Source organism: Cydia amplana, chromosome 3 (genome assembly GCF_948474715.1).
Source record: "Cydia amplana chromosome 3, ilCydAmpl1.1, whole genome shotgun sequence".
NCBI classification, from domain to species: Eukaryota; Metazoa; Arthropoda; class Insecta; order Lepidoptera; family Tortricidae; genus Cydia; species Cydia amplana.
In genome coordinates this window covers 8267426-8284926 of record NC_086071.1, presented here as the reverse complement: position 1 = coordinate 8284926, position 17501 = coordinate 8267426, and the positions used below count along the sequence as shown (strand labels likewise).

At 37.0% G+C, this 17501-nt stretch overlaps 1 protein-coding gene across 1 annotated transcript; it reads right to left on the bottom strand.

Annotated features, from left to right (window-relative positions):
• Positions 1 to 11038: 11038 nt before the first annotated feature.
• LOC134662668 (peroxidase-like) lies at positions 11039 to 17128 on the bottom strand. Its single transcript, XM_063518940.1, has 12 exons — positions 17001 to 17128; positions 16186 to 16325; positions 15367 to 15531; positions 14739 to 14926; positions 14263 to 14467; positions 13870 to 14067; positions 13376 to 13520; positions 12899 to 13055; positions 12624 to 12797; positions 12083 to 12281; positions 11851 to 11956; positions 11039 to 11111 (listed from the first exon to the last, which is right to left on the bottom strand). Exons 1-12 carry the CDS (start codon positions 17126 to 17128, stop codon positions 11039 to 11041), a joined length of 1878 nt encoding a protein of 625 aa, XP_063375010.1.
• Positions 17129 to 17501: the final 373 nt, after the last annotated feature.

The following is a 17501-nucleotide window of genomic DNA, read 5'->3' as shown; positions in this document are numbered from 1 at the left end:
AGCTGTATTCCAAACGGTATGCAGATGCGCATGGCTTAAGGTATAATGTGAAGAAAAGTGAGTTTATGATTTTCAAAGGTAGGAACAAGTTGCCACTATACATTCCGCCACTTCTTTTAAACAGTACGCCTTTGAAGCGAGTGACAGAATTTAAATATCTGGGCCATGTGCTAGCCGAAGACCTTAGGGCGATTGTGCACTACAATGAATTTTACTGTCCGGCAGTCCGAGTTTTTACGGTCCGATATGGCAAGCCATTAAATGTATATAGTAGCTTGTGCACTAGACGTAATTTTACCGTCCGACATTTTACTTTTCCCCATTCCAGACAGTTTTTTTCCGGTCCGAGATGACAGCCATGAAAAACGTGTTTATGCTTGTGCACTGCGTCTGGAATTAGTATAATTCATGACTTGGCCGAGCAGGGGCGGGCCTCTCTTTTAGTAAAAAGACGGACAAGTGCACAAGCCAATCATCCGTTTTTTTCATGACACTGCGCCGCACCTGCGAGTAAAAAGACGGACAAGTGCACAAGCCAATCATCCGTTTTTTTCATGCCATATCGGACCATGAAAACTCGGACTGCCGGACAGTAAAATTCATTGTAGTGCACAATCGCCCTAAAGATGATAAAGATATAGAACGTGAGCGATGGGTATTAATGTCCGTTCGCGGCAATATGCTGGCTCATAGATTCATTCGTTGTAGTGTGCCTGTAAAACTATCTCTTGTTAGAGCGTACTGCCAAAGTTTCTACACGAGTGGTCTATGGGTCAGTTTTACGCAGCGGGCGTACAATGCACTAAGAGTGCAATACAATAACGCATTCAGGGCCCTGTTGCGGCTCCCTCGCTATTGCAGCGCGTCGGGTATGTTTGCGACGCGGCCGTCGACGATTTCTATGCAATAATACGGAAAAAGTCGGCGTCCGTTATACGACGTGTGCGAGGGAGCAGCAACAGTATCCTGCAGATGATCGTGGACAGGCTGGACTCGCCCGTCCTCGGTCGCTACATGGATCTGCAATTCTGCATGTTATGCGGAGTTCATGGGATGCATGAGGCGGCAGAGGAGGGGGAGAGTCGCATCTTTTGTTTTAATTTTTAATTTGTTAATTTATGTGATTTATGTGTTTTTATTATTTATTATTTTTATTTCTCTAACATAGGTATTAAGTTAAGTTAATAGTTACTAACCAAATTATGGAACCTGTTTTCTGAATTAAATTATTTTTATATTTATTTATTTATTTTTTATTACAGCGTGCTTAACGTATGAAGGTACAAAATCCTCTGTTCAGATTGTTTCAACATGTACTTAACCTTTTTTCTCTTTTCTGTTTTTATTTAATATTAGATGTTAGCAAATTAGACTAAGAATAATAGGTACCCCCGCTATAATAAATGATGTAGATGTCTAGTCTAAGAATTTTAAATTCTGATCATGACAAAGCATTCCAGCTTGGCAGAAAGGTCATAGTACTTAGACCAGAGCCTAAAGAAATAAGTAGGTAGCAGTGTTTTTAATGGGACAAAATATTAAATCAAAAACACAAAGATATTGCGCTGCGAGCCAATAATTACTAATGATAGCAAAGGAAATTAAATTCTTGGTACTTATTATTTTAAGAAATACATAAAAGTTAAAAGTCACAATCTGTAAAATGTTCCTTACCTAATATTGTTGGGGATGCGGAAAAACTTACATGCACTGGTTCTGCGTTTTCCTCCTTATAGAGTCTCCAGTCTCCACTGATTCGGCGGCACTTTATTTTGTTGTATGTATACTTAATTAGAGGGATCCCTTTGGTTTCATTTTCTTCAACACACAATATATCGAATCGAGTTTTATTTTACATGTATTGATGTGACATGTGACATTTTTTTCTCTTTTTATTATCGCCTTGCCGTCTATATTGAAAACCCGACAAGGAGGTCAGAATTCATAGGTTAAGTATTTAATACGTGGCGCAAACATTCCCCCGGCCTTGAAAGGAATAGCTTTCAAAAAGTTATTTAAAATAAATCATTTACTACATAATAGCATCCTTATTGCTCAGAGAAAACTAAATTGACATAAACATATGAAGCCTCCATAACTTGAGAGAGATAACTAAATACTAATAGAAATACGAAATTATATTATTGAGAAGGCAAAGGACATAATTTGACCAAAGGTCTTTTAAGTGTGCCTGATTTTGTTTTAACCAAAGCAACTCTGGCAATACCGTCCTTGCCTGGAAAGAGTTGAGTTATAAGACCTAACGGCCAATGTAGAGGCATAACATTATCTTGAAGGATGACTACAACAGTTCCTTCCTTAATAGGCTGAGAAGGAGTATTCCATTTTTGTCTGGTTTGCAACGTGTGCAAATACTCATCGCGCCACCTCTTCCAAAATGATTGCGTTAAGCGATCTAATAATTGATATCTTTGCAAAAGATGATCAGATGTTACCTCCGCAACAGACGCAGCTGGAAGATATTTCAATGGAGTAACATTAAGAAAATGAGCTGGCGTCAATGCGGAAGGTTCAGCTGGATCAGAGCTTAACACGGATAGCGGTCTAGAATTTAATAAAGCCTCAATTTCACATAGAATTGTCATTAATTCCTGAAATGACAAGATTTGTTTACCTATCGTACGAAACAAATGTGATTTGACGCATTTAACGTTACTTTCCCAACATCCTCCAAAATGTGGAGCACTGGGGGGAATAAATCGCCAAATTATTTTATTGGCTGATAGTTCAGTTTCCCAAGCGTCTCGATACTCATTCGCAAGGAAATTATGAAGTTCTTGCAAATATGTATTGGCTCCCTGGAAGTTGGTTCCGTTATCGCTGTACATATATTTTACAGGACCACGTCTGGATAAAAACCGCTTAAATGCTGACATAAAGCTTGCTGTACTTAAGTCAGTTGCAAGTTCTAAATGAATTGCTCGCGTTGTGAGACATGTGAATAAGCACAAATAAACCTTTTGACTCTTCACGCCTCTTCGTCGAACAGGTGTACAATACAACGGACCAGCGTAATCACAGCCAGTATGTATAAAGGCTTTCTCAACTTGATTTACCCTGCACGCTGGTAAATCTGCCATCATTGGGGAGTTAGCCTTTGGCTTGGTCCGGAAGCAGTAATTGCATAAATGAATGCGATGACGAATAATACATCGAGCTGCTATGATCCAGAATCGATGTCGTATAATAGATATAAGAGTTTCAGGTCCTGCATGTAAATGGTGTCGATGATAATAATCGACCAGTAGGTTAATGATGTGATCACGACGTGGCAATAACAAAGGATGTTTATAATCGTAATCTTCATCAGAATTACTGAGACGTCCTCCGACGCGAAGGATTCCATCTTGAATAAATGGCTTCAGGCTTGCTAAAGCTTTTGTAAACCCTTTTTTCAGGGTCATATCTAAAATATGTTGACTGAAATAAACTCTTTGTAGAGCTCGTACGATTTCTAATTCGGCTGCTGTTAAGTCATCAGCACTAATAGGGCCTTTAGGTAATCGTTTTATAAATTTTAAGATATAGGCAACTGTGCGTACATATTTAACCCATGACGAGAACCGTTTAGACAAATCATAAATTAAGTTGTCGTTCGAATTGTCACAAGTCACTAAAGAAACCGTTTTTTCTTCAGGAACGTTGACTTCGTCTGGTATAAACGCCTGAATCGGCCATTCGTTTTTCGGGAGTTTCATCCATGGAGGGCCTGATAGCCATAGAGGATGGATCACCAGTTGAGCTGGAGTTAAGCCTCTAGACAGGCAGTCGCTTGGATTTTCTGTTCCCTTAATATGATAAAAATGATCGCTTGATAAGTTATCTTGGATCTTGGTAATTCGATTGGCCACAAAAGTTTGCCATCGATGAGGCGACGAATGAATCCAACAAAGTGTCACTGTTGAATCGGAGAAGGCCAACACAGAGTCGATTGGGTATCTGGTTGAGTAGGTATCAACCACCCTTTTTATAAGTTGTGACAATAGCAATGCTGCGCATAATTCCAGTCTTGCTAGGCTGACAACCTTCACGGGCGCTATCTTAGATTTAGCGCAAATTAAATTAATGACACCTCGGTCATCATTAGGAAAAGTGACGTAGGCATAAACCACTCCACCATAAGCTCTTTCACTAGCATCTGAAAAGCCGACTATAGTTAATGAACAGTTTTCAATGACACCAATATGTCTGGGAATGCTAATGTTAGATAGTAGCGGTAGTTCACCTTGGAACTGTTGCCATTGGCGTACAATATGATCAGGCGGCAATTCGTCCCAATCAATTTTCAAAAGCCATAACTCCTTTATTAGAAGCTTAGCGAACACAATTACAGGGGCAACTAGGCCCAGAACATGGAATAGTCGAGCTACCGATGAAAGAATGTTTCTTTTACTACACGGTCGATCGTCGGGACTAACCTGGAACTTGAATACATCTTCACCAGGATACCAACGCAGACCTAAAATCTTCAACGTTGTATCATCGTCGAAGGTGACACTTTGGGATAAATGTAGTCCTTTCGGTATTTCTTTCAGAACAGCTGCAGAATTTGACGACCACTTTGCCAGTTGGAATCCACCTTTCAAGAACAAATCCAGCAGTTGTTTAGTCGCTTGCATAGCTTGGTCTTCATCAATAACGGAACTGGCTACATCATCCATATAAATATCACGAGATGCAATTTCCTTTGCGAGTGGGTATTTATCACCTTCATCAGCTACTAACTGTTTAACAGTTCGCAGTGCCAGAAAAGGACTGCTACGTAGACCGAAGGCTACCCTATTATACTGAAATACCTTTATAGTTTCTTCAGGATTAAACCTATAAAGTATACGCTGATAAGGACGATCCTCCCCCCGTACGTCAATACACAGATACATTTGACGTACATCAGACGTGATAGCAATACCAAACAATCGTAAGTTTAGGAGAATGCAGAACAAGTCAGCTTGAAGACTTGGTCCTGCGTGAAGTATGTCATTTAACGATAAACCGCTTGTGGTCTGTGCACTAGCGTCCAGCACAATTCTAACCTTTGTGGTTATTCTGTCAATTTTGACAATTGCGTGGTGGGGTATGTGATAAGCATCATTTGACTTATCATTTGGAACCTCAGATAAATATTTTTTATCAATATGTTCACGGATAACTTCATCATAAGCTGGTTTTAATTCAGGTTGCTTGACGAATTTTCTTTCAAGCGCTAAAAATCTGCGTTCAGCAGTCTTGTAAGAATCGCCTAAATTGCTTGGGTCCAATTTAAACGGAAGTGCTACTTCATAACGTCCGTCTTCCAAACGATTGATTGTATTCTTGAAAATATCTTCAGCTTTTTTCTCGTCTGGACTATGAATCACTCCTCCATCCAAATCTTCAATTTCCCAGAATTTTTGCATTAAATTTCCGACATCAACCGAAGTAAAATACCCAGCTGCTGAGTAGGAAGCGTTAACTGCGGGAGCATCGCCTAGTATGATGTACCCCAGTGTAGTTTCTAAAGCGTCAGGCAAACCAGGTTCGTTTTCAATTTTATCTGACATTAACAATTTGGTGAATAACTTAACACCAAGAAGTACGTCAATTTCACCTGGAATCGCCCAAGAGTCATCTGCTAGATGTAAATTATCAAACAGATCAGTTGCAGATTGATCAATATGACAGGTCGGTAAATCAGGCGTAATCTCATCTAAAACAAGCGCTTCGATAGTATATTGATGTTTAGGATCATATCTTGACCTAAATGTTAAGTTGACATTTCCTCGGATGGGTTGTGTTATCGTTGTTCCACCTAATCCATTTATTGACGTCACTGGGCTGCTGTGTACAGGAAGACCTAAATTCTTGCAGCACTTCAATGTAACGTAATGTTTCTGTGATCCTGGATCCAGCAGACATCTCAAAACCTTGTCCTTGCCGTTACGCCCACTAGCGAGTACCTGAGCAGTGGCGAGAATTTCCGTCAAGGGTGATGTAGTCTGTCCCGATGCCGAATGAGTACATACAGAGGCACCGTTGTCCTTTACGGATGAACTTGTGCTAGCTTCACTATCATCCTTAGATGAAGACTTGGACTCGTTGTTATTCATTGCAGGTTTTGAGTTTTCGAAGTGTAACGTTGTATGATGTTTGCCTTTACATTTACGACAAGTTTTCTTCGAGGAACATTTCGATGCAGTATGATGCGTGTTCAGACAATTAGTGCACGCGTGAGTTTCCTTAACGAAATTAAATTTTTCGTTAGGCGTGAGTTTCATGAAATTATTGCAATTATAAAGTTGCGAGTGATCATTACTCTTGCACATAGCACATGAACTTCCGTTGTCATGCCCTTGCGTGCTAACATACGCTTGGGGCGTGCGAGGGAGGGGAGCTCGCACGCTGCTAGTGTTGGCAGCGGAGCCGTTTTCAGCCTTAGTTGGCGTTCGTTGCGATGTCCGATATAAAATCTTCACTTGTTCCCTAACGAAACAAATGAATTCGTCATATGTAGGCATTGTAGAAGAATTCCGAATAGACATCTCGAAATTCTTTGTGGTATCTGAATCTAGTAACTTAAGACCCAGGTGAATGAAAATAAAGTCACTTAAGTTTTCGAGCTTGAGTTGTCTTATTGCTGAAATAGTAGCAGCAAACGAATCAATTATTTTTTCTAAATTAGATGCCGAAGGACCGTTGATGTTGACAGGTTTCATCGAAAACAGCTGGTTTAAATAAGACGTAGCTAATGCGCGTTTATCATCATATTTCGCGATCAATGCTTCCCAAACTGTGTTGTAATTTTCTGCGGCAGGTATAACTCCCGCACAGATCGACTTTGCCTTTCCTGTCAAATGACTAAACAAATAATGAACACGCTCAGAATCCGTAAGTTTTTTATTCTCATGTATGACACGCTTAAATGTTTCATAGAAGAATGGGAAGTTTTGGATATCTCCATCGAAAGAAGGAAGTTCAATCCGAGGGATTTTAATGGAGTCGTCCTTACATGAATGGCTCGAATCCCTGGATGTCGAAGGGCTCGGAGCAGGTGCATCAATTTTTGAAATTTGACATTTGATTACGCAGTAGAGATCTTCAAACGCATTCATTGCGTTGTAGTTGACGATGTACTCCGGGTCCAACTCCAAGTTCAGAAGATTGACTTCATCCATCAACTCTATAAATTCTTTTCTCAGTTGATCGACCAATCGAGCTTGCGCGATGAACTGCGAGAAAGCCTTCTTGTCACTGCTTAACTTTGGAATCATGTCATAAATATTTTGTAAACGCATGAAACATTGAGCACGTTTTGCTTCCGCGAGCTTAAGTCGCGTTGCCATGGTTACCTAGTTATTACTATGACAGCACGAAAAAATATGAACAATTTGTGCTAAGATGCACAAATAATTATAAATTATATTCAACTTGTATAATACCTTAATGCAAGTCGAAGGAAAATGAAGTAAATACGAACGTTACGCTTGTATAATACCTTAATACAAGTGTAACCTTCGCAATAGGTTAATTACAGTTTATGAAAAAACTGAGGCTTTTAGGAATAATTTACCCGTAGCTTTCAGTTTAGTAGAGTGTATTTAGTAACTTAAAATACACTGAAATTATATACTTAACGAATATGGTGTGCAAAAATGTTCCGTGAAAATTATGTCACAATATGACAGTTACAAAATACGAAAATTATTTGTAACGCATTTATAAGGTAGCGTGATGAATAATCCCACACGCTACGCGTAAATGAAATATGAAATAAAAATAACAGACAATAAAAATAAATTAGTTTACTGACCGTACTTTGAAATAGAATTATGACGGGAACATTTTTTTGAAAATTAAGAAACCGAAAGGAAATCCTAAATTATATTTTGTACCTACGCGATTCAGTGAGCAACAAGGTTATTATGTAATATTTTTAAAGGTAAATTTGGAAACCGGTTCAAAGGACCAAAAAATGGGGATGCGGAAAAACTTACATGCACTGGTTCTGCGTTTTCCTCCTTATAGAGTCTCCAGTCTCCACTGATTCGGCGGCACTTTATTTTGTTGTATGTATACTTAATTATAGGGATCCCTTTGGTTTCATTTTCTTCAACACACAATATATCGAATCGAGTTTTATTTTACATGTATTGATGTGACATGTGACATTTTTTTCTCTTTTTATTATCGCCTTGCCGTCTATATTGAAAACCCGACAAGGAGGTCAGAATTCATAGGTTAAGTATTTAATACGTGGCGCAAACAATTGTGTTCCTTTTCAATAAGAGATAGACTAGTACGACGCCAAGTAAGCAGAATCTATACTATGTATACAAACTAAAGCCACTTTATTTTATAAAGTATGTGTAGGTAGCAAGTAAAAAAAGTGCAAGTCGCGTCGCTTAATTTTTGTACGGCAAATATCTATGAAATCAAATGTAAAACCAAGTATTTAGGTAGGTTATCTATTCTGTGGGAGCAGGACAAAACAGATGTAAAACTTTGTCATAATTTTAAAAATATGGGGATAACTTAAATATAATACAGTACTTGACACTGCGACCTTCATCCCTAATTCCTAACAATATAGATGGCAAACACATTTTCTAAATATAATTATATGAGGCATTAGAAAACAACTCGAGCTTTACAGTTAAGCGAACCATAGTATATAAGCGAAACCGAATTAATTCCACGAATCCTAACGTTATCCTGCACTATCTTAAGTCGGTTAGTGATAAAGTTTGTCCATTGAAGCCAAGCAAGTCCGAAACTTGGTTCAGCCAAGAAGACGCAAGACGGTTCAATTAAATTATTGCCGGTTCAAAGGCAGAATGCATAACGGCGATATATTGAAGCACTATGAGGATAATTCTGCTGCATCGGCTTGTGAGACTTATATTGTTAACGCTGCTGTTACTTAATGGAACCGTTTTTAGGGTTCCATACCCAAAGGGTAAAAACGGGACCCTATTAGGTAATAAGACTCCGCTATCCGTCTGCCTGTCTGTCAGTCACCAGGCCGTGATAGCTAGGCAGTTGAAATTTTCACAGATAATGTATTTCTGTTGCCGCTATAACAACAAATACTAAAAACAGAATAAAATAAATATGTATTTAAGTGGGGCTCCCAAACAACAAACGTGATTTTTTTTGCCTTTTTGCGTAATGGTACGGATGGAACCCTTCGTGTGCGAGTCCGGTTCACACGGCCGGTTTTTATTTTAATAATTCCATACATGTAACAGTAAAAAAATGTTAGTACCTTAGATAGTAGACTTACTTACTTTCATGCAGACTCGCCGCCAATTAAGAAAATATCAATGTGGATTTTTGTCAAGTCCATAAAAACAAATACATAATAAAAGTTGCGAAAGATATCACTACGATATTAATCGTTTGATTATCTGTAAAGAGCGGCTTGGTATTTAAAATTTTCTAATCAAATCAAAAATTGTTTTAGGACATCGGACGCGTACCTATTGTTTGAGCACCGCGTAAAAATTATCTCTCGAGTCCAAAATGAAATGAAATTGATACCTAGTATAGTTAAAGTAAAATGAAATAAATTTTCAAAGAGCTCGCTGTTTACTCGTTAATTGAATAAATAGTTTGAAACTCGCGGGAAATCGAGATGCATGTGCAACTACCCAACTGGGTTGCTGGTATTTTTGTTGCTATTCGCTAAATTGAATACTGCTAGCGCGTTTGCTTCCGAGGTTTGCTGTTGATTCTGATAATTTATACTTGCTTTAATCCTGTTTTTTATTTATCGCATCCACGATAAAGTTAAGGCTTCCCGGTGGTATTCAGTTACCTTCTGAATGTATTCAACTACAATTATGACACATACATGTGCCAGAATTTTCGACCTATGAAACATTAAAGAACTCATTTTGAAAATTTTACCGACATATAGCCTTATATAAATAGTTAATATATGTATTATCATCCGTAATATAGAAACCTGTTCTGCCGTACCTATATAACCCGGGCTTAAACACATCGTTTTGCCAGAATAAGCCCGCGGGCCGATATTCGTGTAAACTATTCCCAGATCGGGTGGACTGTAAATGAATGAACGTACATAGACGGGGAATGCACGAATCAATTCACAAATAACTATATACCATACTGACTGCCAGGTTCGCCGTAATAAACAGGTAACTGTGGTGCTCCCAAATTGGCTGTTATAAAATGTTATTTAACATCGTGTGACGGGGGACTAATACATAATAAATGAATCACTATCATGTTGACCCTGTCACACAATGTTATATCTTATACAGGTAAAGGTCTTTAAACGAGCGATTCTTGTATTATACAGGGTGGTCCAAACCTTGACGTCCAAAAATTTTAAACTCTTAACTTTTGTTATGAAATTCCGGGGTTCCCATACAGGGTGGCTAAAAAATAACTGATTCCCATTGCCAGGGAGGTTTTGGGATTATACTGAGCAAATTTTACTATGGGACCAACCCCGAAATCGCGAAAAAAAAAATTTTCGCTTTCATACATTTTGGCTGTGGTCCATTTTCTATGGAAGGGTAAATTTTTTTTTCGCGATTTCGGGGTTGGTCCCATAGTAAAATTTGCTCAGTATAATCCCAAAACCTCCCTGGCAACGGGAATGTAGTTATTTTTTAGCCACCTTGTATGGGAACCCCGGAATTTCATAACAAAAGTTAAAAGTTTAAAAAATCATAACTCGAAAAGTACGAAAAATCGGCTAACATACATGGGGTATATTCTGATAGCCCACGACGTGAGGAATCTAAAAAAAATTTTTGGACGTCAAGGTTTGGACCACCCCGTATATAAATTTATTTATTATATTTCGGGGATCTTGGAAACGGCTCTAATGATTTCGATGAAATTTGCTATATGGGGGTTTTCGGGGGCGAGGTCTTATTTTAAGATGTGTAAAAGACAAAAAAAATGCTTTGGACAAAATTTTATTAAAATTTAATTTAGCAGAAGGATAACTTTTGAGTTATTATCCCAAAAAAAAGTGGAAGCGTTAATTGATTTATTTTGATCGCTATCCGCATGCTCGGTCTCTCCAGGCTTTCAAATCAATTTTTACGATGTCCTTGCAGAAGATCATTTTGTCACTGTAAACAAAAAGTGTAAATGATAAACTATAGGCGTTATATAGGCTTAATTAAATAAACGTTAAGAGTTAGTAGGTACACAAAACAAAAATGTAAGCTTAAGAAAGCTTAGGTTAGGGCTATGCTAGTTTTGGTTGAACATAAGATTTTCCACACTTTCTTCGGATAAAAGAGAGACATAAGGCATTATGATATTTATGATAGACGCTAATATTATCGACGTGACAAAGTAACTGTTCATTTTTAACACCGTTAAATAGAAAATAACAGACGCTTTGATTATTACACTATCATTTAAATAACTGCAACCACTATACATTATTGGGTTAGGCTATGACTGTTAAAATTAACACAGCTTTGTTGTATATCTAATATCTTTTAATATTCAAAAATTGAGTAAAACGCTAGTGGACTAATTTACGGAAGTCTATTGCTAAGCCGCTGCTGTCTGTCCGCCCGTCTGTTTGTCAGGATTGTGTGCCTCAAGAATCGTAATAGAAATACAGTTTTTTAAATATTTCTCAGGTTTAGTTTTTTTCTTGCTACTATAAAACAAATAATAAAAATGAAATGAAATTAGAAACAGGGGAACCCCCATACAAAAACATGTTCTTGTTGTCTTTTTTTATGGCTTCATGACGATTTAATATTCAAGCCTAAAACTCGATATTTTTACCTATTGGCAGACGTTAGTCGTAATACAATTCAAGCTATATTTTTATGTTCATTTTGCACTTACGTAGGACTAGCACGTATAAATCCATGTCGCTGGATTTGCGTCACTTTATCACCTACGTCGCATAAGAGCTGCGAAATTGTAGCTTTTCTTATTTCTTGAAGTTGCCCTGCAAAATGTTTATTGGAACAAATTAGAACAAATTGGATTGTTACAAAAAAGATGTCTTATACATAGTTGTTTTTGTTTGGTTATTAATTTTAATATAACGTATTCCACAAAGTGAAACTCTTACTTGAAGAAAATGCATTTGGTCGATTGGGACGTTCGTACCAGTGTCTGTCAGATACCATGCTCCTAATGAGCTGATCGACCATTAAACAGTAGAATGTAGGAGGAGCGTAACCACCCCTGACAGGTTTCTCCACCCACACACCAGCCATGAGTTCGATATCATGTATGTCTTTATAAAGATCTTTAAGGAGTTCCAATTTCTAAAACAAAACATAATAACGATAAATCAAATGTAAATAATTTGAAAATCTAAAATAAAAAGGACCAAGCGCAAAAATTAATTGAAACAACTCAAACAACATATCACTTTGAATGGAAATTTCCGTATTATTAAGTGAGCATCGGTAGGACGGTTAAGTTAGGTCTCTTATTAATAGCAGTGAAATATTGCCTTTATCATCAAAACTGTTAAAAGTTTTTCTAGAACCAGAACAATTTTCTGTGTATTTTAAGTAAGAGGGAAAACCAAAATATCTTACTTTAGTCAAGTCGCTTGTAGGTTTAAAAAATTCAAAACTATTAGCTTATGTTAAACTACTTACGTCGGCATCTATCAAATCAGAAAAATCATCAAAACTGTTAAAAGTTTCTCTAGAACCAGAACAATATTCTCTGTATTTTATGTAAGAAGGAAAACCAAAATATCTTCCTTTAGTCAAGTCGCTTGTAGCCACGTCCGAAGCACGCTGGTGCCCTCCGAGAACAACATCGGCCATCTAAAAAAATAAGGTTAGTTTATGCAATTAGTCGAGGGTCAACATGATTATTAAAAAAATGGAGTGGATGTGGACCAAGACTAAAATGAAACCATACTTACATCAGGATCAATCACATAGTCGACTTTACCACTGGCCTGTCGAAAGCTGCCCTGTGTCATATGATCTATGTTATCATCTATGGCAAGATATCCCGTTCGTAACGTTAGGTTGACTACTGGTATTTGCTTTAAGTAATTTCCGCCTTGATCGTACATTCTAAAATGTTACATTTTCTCAAATAAAACAATGGTTTGATTAGTTGTTAACATTTTGTGCGACATGAACAATTGAACATTTTGTTTTTATTGTATTAACATTTATATTTATCCTTTGATCAAAACAAACCAAGCTTCCATTCTATTAGTTATTTAATATGAGATTAAGATTAAATATTTAGTTCGTTTTAGTTTTTAGTGTGCAATGGAAGAAGTGAGTAAGGAATGAGGAAGCTAAACTTAACCACAAGTTATGACTCTCAAAAATAACGGAGTTAATTTAAATGATGTACTATATGATCTTTTACAATGAGAACATACTTGAGCCTTCCTTCCTGCATAAGATGAGCCCATCGGAGTATATAAGGAAACTCCAAAGTTATTTGCGGCATTACGTTGCTATTGTAAACATCTCGAAACCCTGGGTTAGGCGCTAGAACGGAGTCTTTCATTAAATTGTCCCAACCTGCAAGTCATTTAAATTGCAGTAGTAATGAATAAATTTAATGAATTAAAACTAAATATGTTTTTTAATTATTAGTACACAAACTTTACCACAAATAAACAAACACTTGATAAATAATATGTTGCTCATGGCAATTTTATAGGACGTTAGTGTGAGTTACGTAATTTATGCTCTAGGAAATACCAATTCTTAAAGTGGAACTGCTAATGAAAAACAAAAAAGGAAGAACGGTTCTTCATTATGAAACAGTAGGTATCCTAGCCGTGTGTGCTAACTAATAGTTACACTACACTAAGCAACCTAACTTTTTATTTTTTTTGTGTTGAGAATTAAAAAAAAAAAACCTTACCAAGCAATATTGGCAGAAATTCATAGTAGAATATTTGCACACATGTGGCAATATTAATATCTCGCGCAGTATAAAAAAGTTTATCGTCATTCCAACATGGGTTTATCACTGCTAGTTCTGAGGCTATTCTGTTGTGGTTACGCCAAAACCAAATTGAAACAATATTGATACCGAAAAGCGTGTTTATTCCATCTTCAGCTATAAAAAATAAATCGTGGGTCGGTCAAATATTTCCTACTATTAGAATATTTACTACTAGATCAGTACATCCTTCGAAGGACTCCCTTTTCCTCCCTACTACTTCTGAATCGACTGGGGACACTAAGAATAGAAAAAAGGTAGGTAAATAAGATAATTCAGTATGTAGGTAGGGAGGTACCCCTTTAAACTTACGTGTATTATGACATCTAGTTTCATGAGGTGCTTCATTAAGCAAACAAAGATTCGGCAATGTACGAGTTCTTGGAGGCCACACACGATTATTTTCCAATTCAAACTTCAGTAGTCCTCCTGAAAACATTCTACCTTTTTCTAGAGCACTCTTCGTCGTGCTGCCATACAAAATAGACAAGTCAAAGAGAGGTGTAGCTGCATTAATCTGTAAGTATTAACAAATTAAATAAAAAAAAACATATTAATTAGTATGTGATTTATGTGTGTATTACACGTGCCAGTCTGAGAACAATTGTAAATAATTATGGGAGTTTTTACGTGCAAATAAGACGCGGCATATGTATGTACGTAAGTGTGTAGGAAAGGAATACACAAGCCTCATTGAGATTATTGTCAGTCTAGGCCAATTTGTGTGAAATTGTGTCCCATATTGTCCAACACCTACTTAGTTACTTAGACTATAAAATCTGACTTACTCGTTCTGGAGTGGTGCCATTTATCAAACAGCCACTTAACTGATAGCTAATTGGCCTAGTCAGGTTGAGACAACGCAAATCTGAAAACCTGTGTACAGGGTCGTCGTTCGGAATGGTTATGGGGGTGCATATTGGGTCAGATTTGCCTTTCGGGAGACAGCAGTATGGTTTCCATAGAATGTAGTTTACTGTAAATTGAGAACAGTTTTGATCAATCACTTGGTCTCTCAAACAAAACATTTGTATTTTCTTTTTTTTTTTCATAATATGTACACCCATATTATATTACAAGAAATTCAGGCAAAGAGACCATGTGTAAAAACATCTCTAATGATTCTTTGAAGGTATTGCCGAATGTACCTAACGTTTATTACCCACAATTGCACTTGTTAAAAAGTTCTAATTGTCTAGGTACCTACGTCTTTGTCCAGCAAAACCATCATGTTAGGAAAAAATATTTAAATATTGAATCAAAAATGATTATGTCAGTAATCAAATTCTAAAATTGCCATGCAACGGGCTTGTAATTTTATAAATAAATATTAAAAAAAATGGTTTCAGATCTTCCACAATTTTTAATGAAATTATTTTTGCTTAATGGGTAGTTATAGTAATTATTCGGTCTTACTAGTATCTTGAACATTGACGACATCTGACGCCACGAACACAAAGAAGTGAGTGGCCAGCTGAGTAAAGGTATGATCAGGACGAATGCCGCTGGCCAGTAGGGTGGTGCGCACGCGACGACTCTGAGGCAAAGGATCGCCTGTATGGGCCGGTCTGGGTTCAAATCCTGAAAAACAAGATTATTTATACTAATATTGTATTGTTTAATAACCCCTCGGGCGGTTGCAGGGAACAGGCTACTCTGTGACAGCATACGCACCGCCAACGATTTTTCAAAACATGGTGGGTGCACCGTGACCTGGGATGTCTCTTAAATTTTTTTGTGCGCAGTTTTATTTTCATTTCGCATAAAACATGTTTACAGCAACGATAATAGCCATAGTAAAAATAGAGTCATTTATTCGTTTTTATACCAGGAAACAGTGAAATTAAGTCCAAAAATAAAAGTTAGGTACTTCATTTTACTAGTTTTGCCGATAAAAAGACGTTCCATTCATAGTAATTAAATGTCATCTTATACTTATAGCCTGAAGGGCAGTAGGCATACATATCACTTCTATAGATCCTAAACTGGCAGCTAGGGCATACACAAGCCAGAAACTTTATAAGAGAAAAAAATAAGAGAAAATGCTAAATCTAATCCGGCCTCTAGTTCATTTCTATCTGTTTCTGGCAACCCGACCGGCCTACATAACCCAAATGTTATCTCCTAATTAGCTGTTAATAGAGAAATGTCATAATTGAATATCTAAAATAAAAAAGAAAGTAAATATTTGTGTATTTATATCTTATTTTTAAAACTATTGTATTTATCTCTTACCTCTCCCGTAGTGCGGAGGCAGTACCCTCTTGAAAGGTGTGCGGCCAGCACCTCTCGAGGGCTGTTGCAAGTTGTTGCAAGATCCGTCTAGACGTCTGCCTTCATTGGGGTCACAAGGTTCGATTTCTATTGTGCAAAAACTAAAATGGAAGATTCTTTTATGAAAAATAACTTGCAATTATATGCAACAATAATAATATTGTTCAGTAATTACTTAAGCTTTTTGAGATTTATGTGATCATATTTATTTATTTTATTTATGCTGATATTCAGCTTACAGGCCAAATAGAACGTACATTTGACATCAAAACGATATCATTTGACGTTCAGGAACATCTGAATGATGTCGGTTAGTTATCATTCGCCCGCGCGTCTCGCTAGCGCATACATTACGTTCTAATTGGTATTTTAGTATTAACCACGGGGAAAATGGCATGAAATTTAATTGTCAATGTTTAATAACATAATGAATAGAGTCTGTGGGGTAAGATAAGAGTCGTGGAATGTATGGGCTCCCTTAGATTCCACGACTCTTCTCTTTCCGCACAGACTACCTTTATGTGAAAAAAGATAGGTGAAACTTAAAAAGATAAATAAAAATATACTTAACTAGCGATCCGCCCCGGCTTCGCACGGGTTAAAAAACTATACATAAACCTTCCTCTTGAATCAGTCTATCTATTAATAAAAACCGCATCAAAATCCGTTGCGTAGTTTTAAAGATCTAAGCATACAGACAGACAGATAGACAGACAGACAGCGGGAAGCGACTTTGTTTTATACTATGTAGTGATGAAAAACACATTTCTACTTACAATGTTGTATTTGCCTTTATATGTTGTTTCAGAGCTTCCTGGCTTATAGCTTCTCCGTGAAAAGTATCATAAAAGGCCGATTCTTTAGCATGCAAATTAACAAACATTAATAATAACAACTGCCACATTTTTACACTCAATTAAAATACTTATATTGGGAAGCCTTGCCTTCGTTTGAATTCGGTGAGGTGCAAATATACAGTGACTGGATATAGCCAGGTAATGTTTTCGGTTAAAATATCTCATGGTCATTTTAGGGTATCCTCGTTAAATAGAAAATCCCTTTTTGGGTGGATATTCCAGATAGGTAGGATTTGAATGAGCGAACAGAGATCCTTAGGCATCAGTGAGGGAAAAACACGGTAAATGTGACATTTTATTATGAAACTAAGGTGTTGGTCACTACGATAATCTTATCTACTATTCTCTTTGCTGTAGTGACTAAACTTGCACTCAAAATCTTGTGGCGGCTTGGTTGGTAAGTACCAAATATGAGTATGT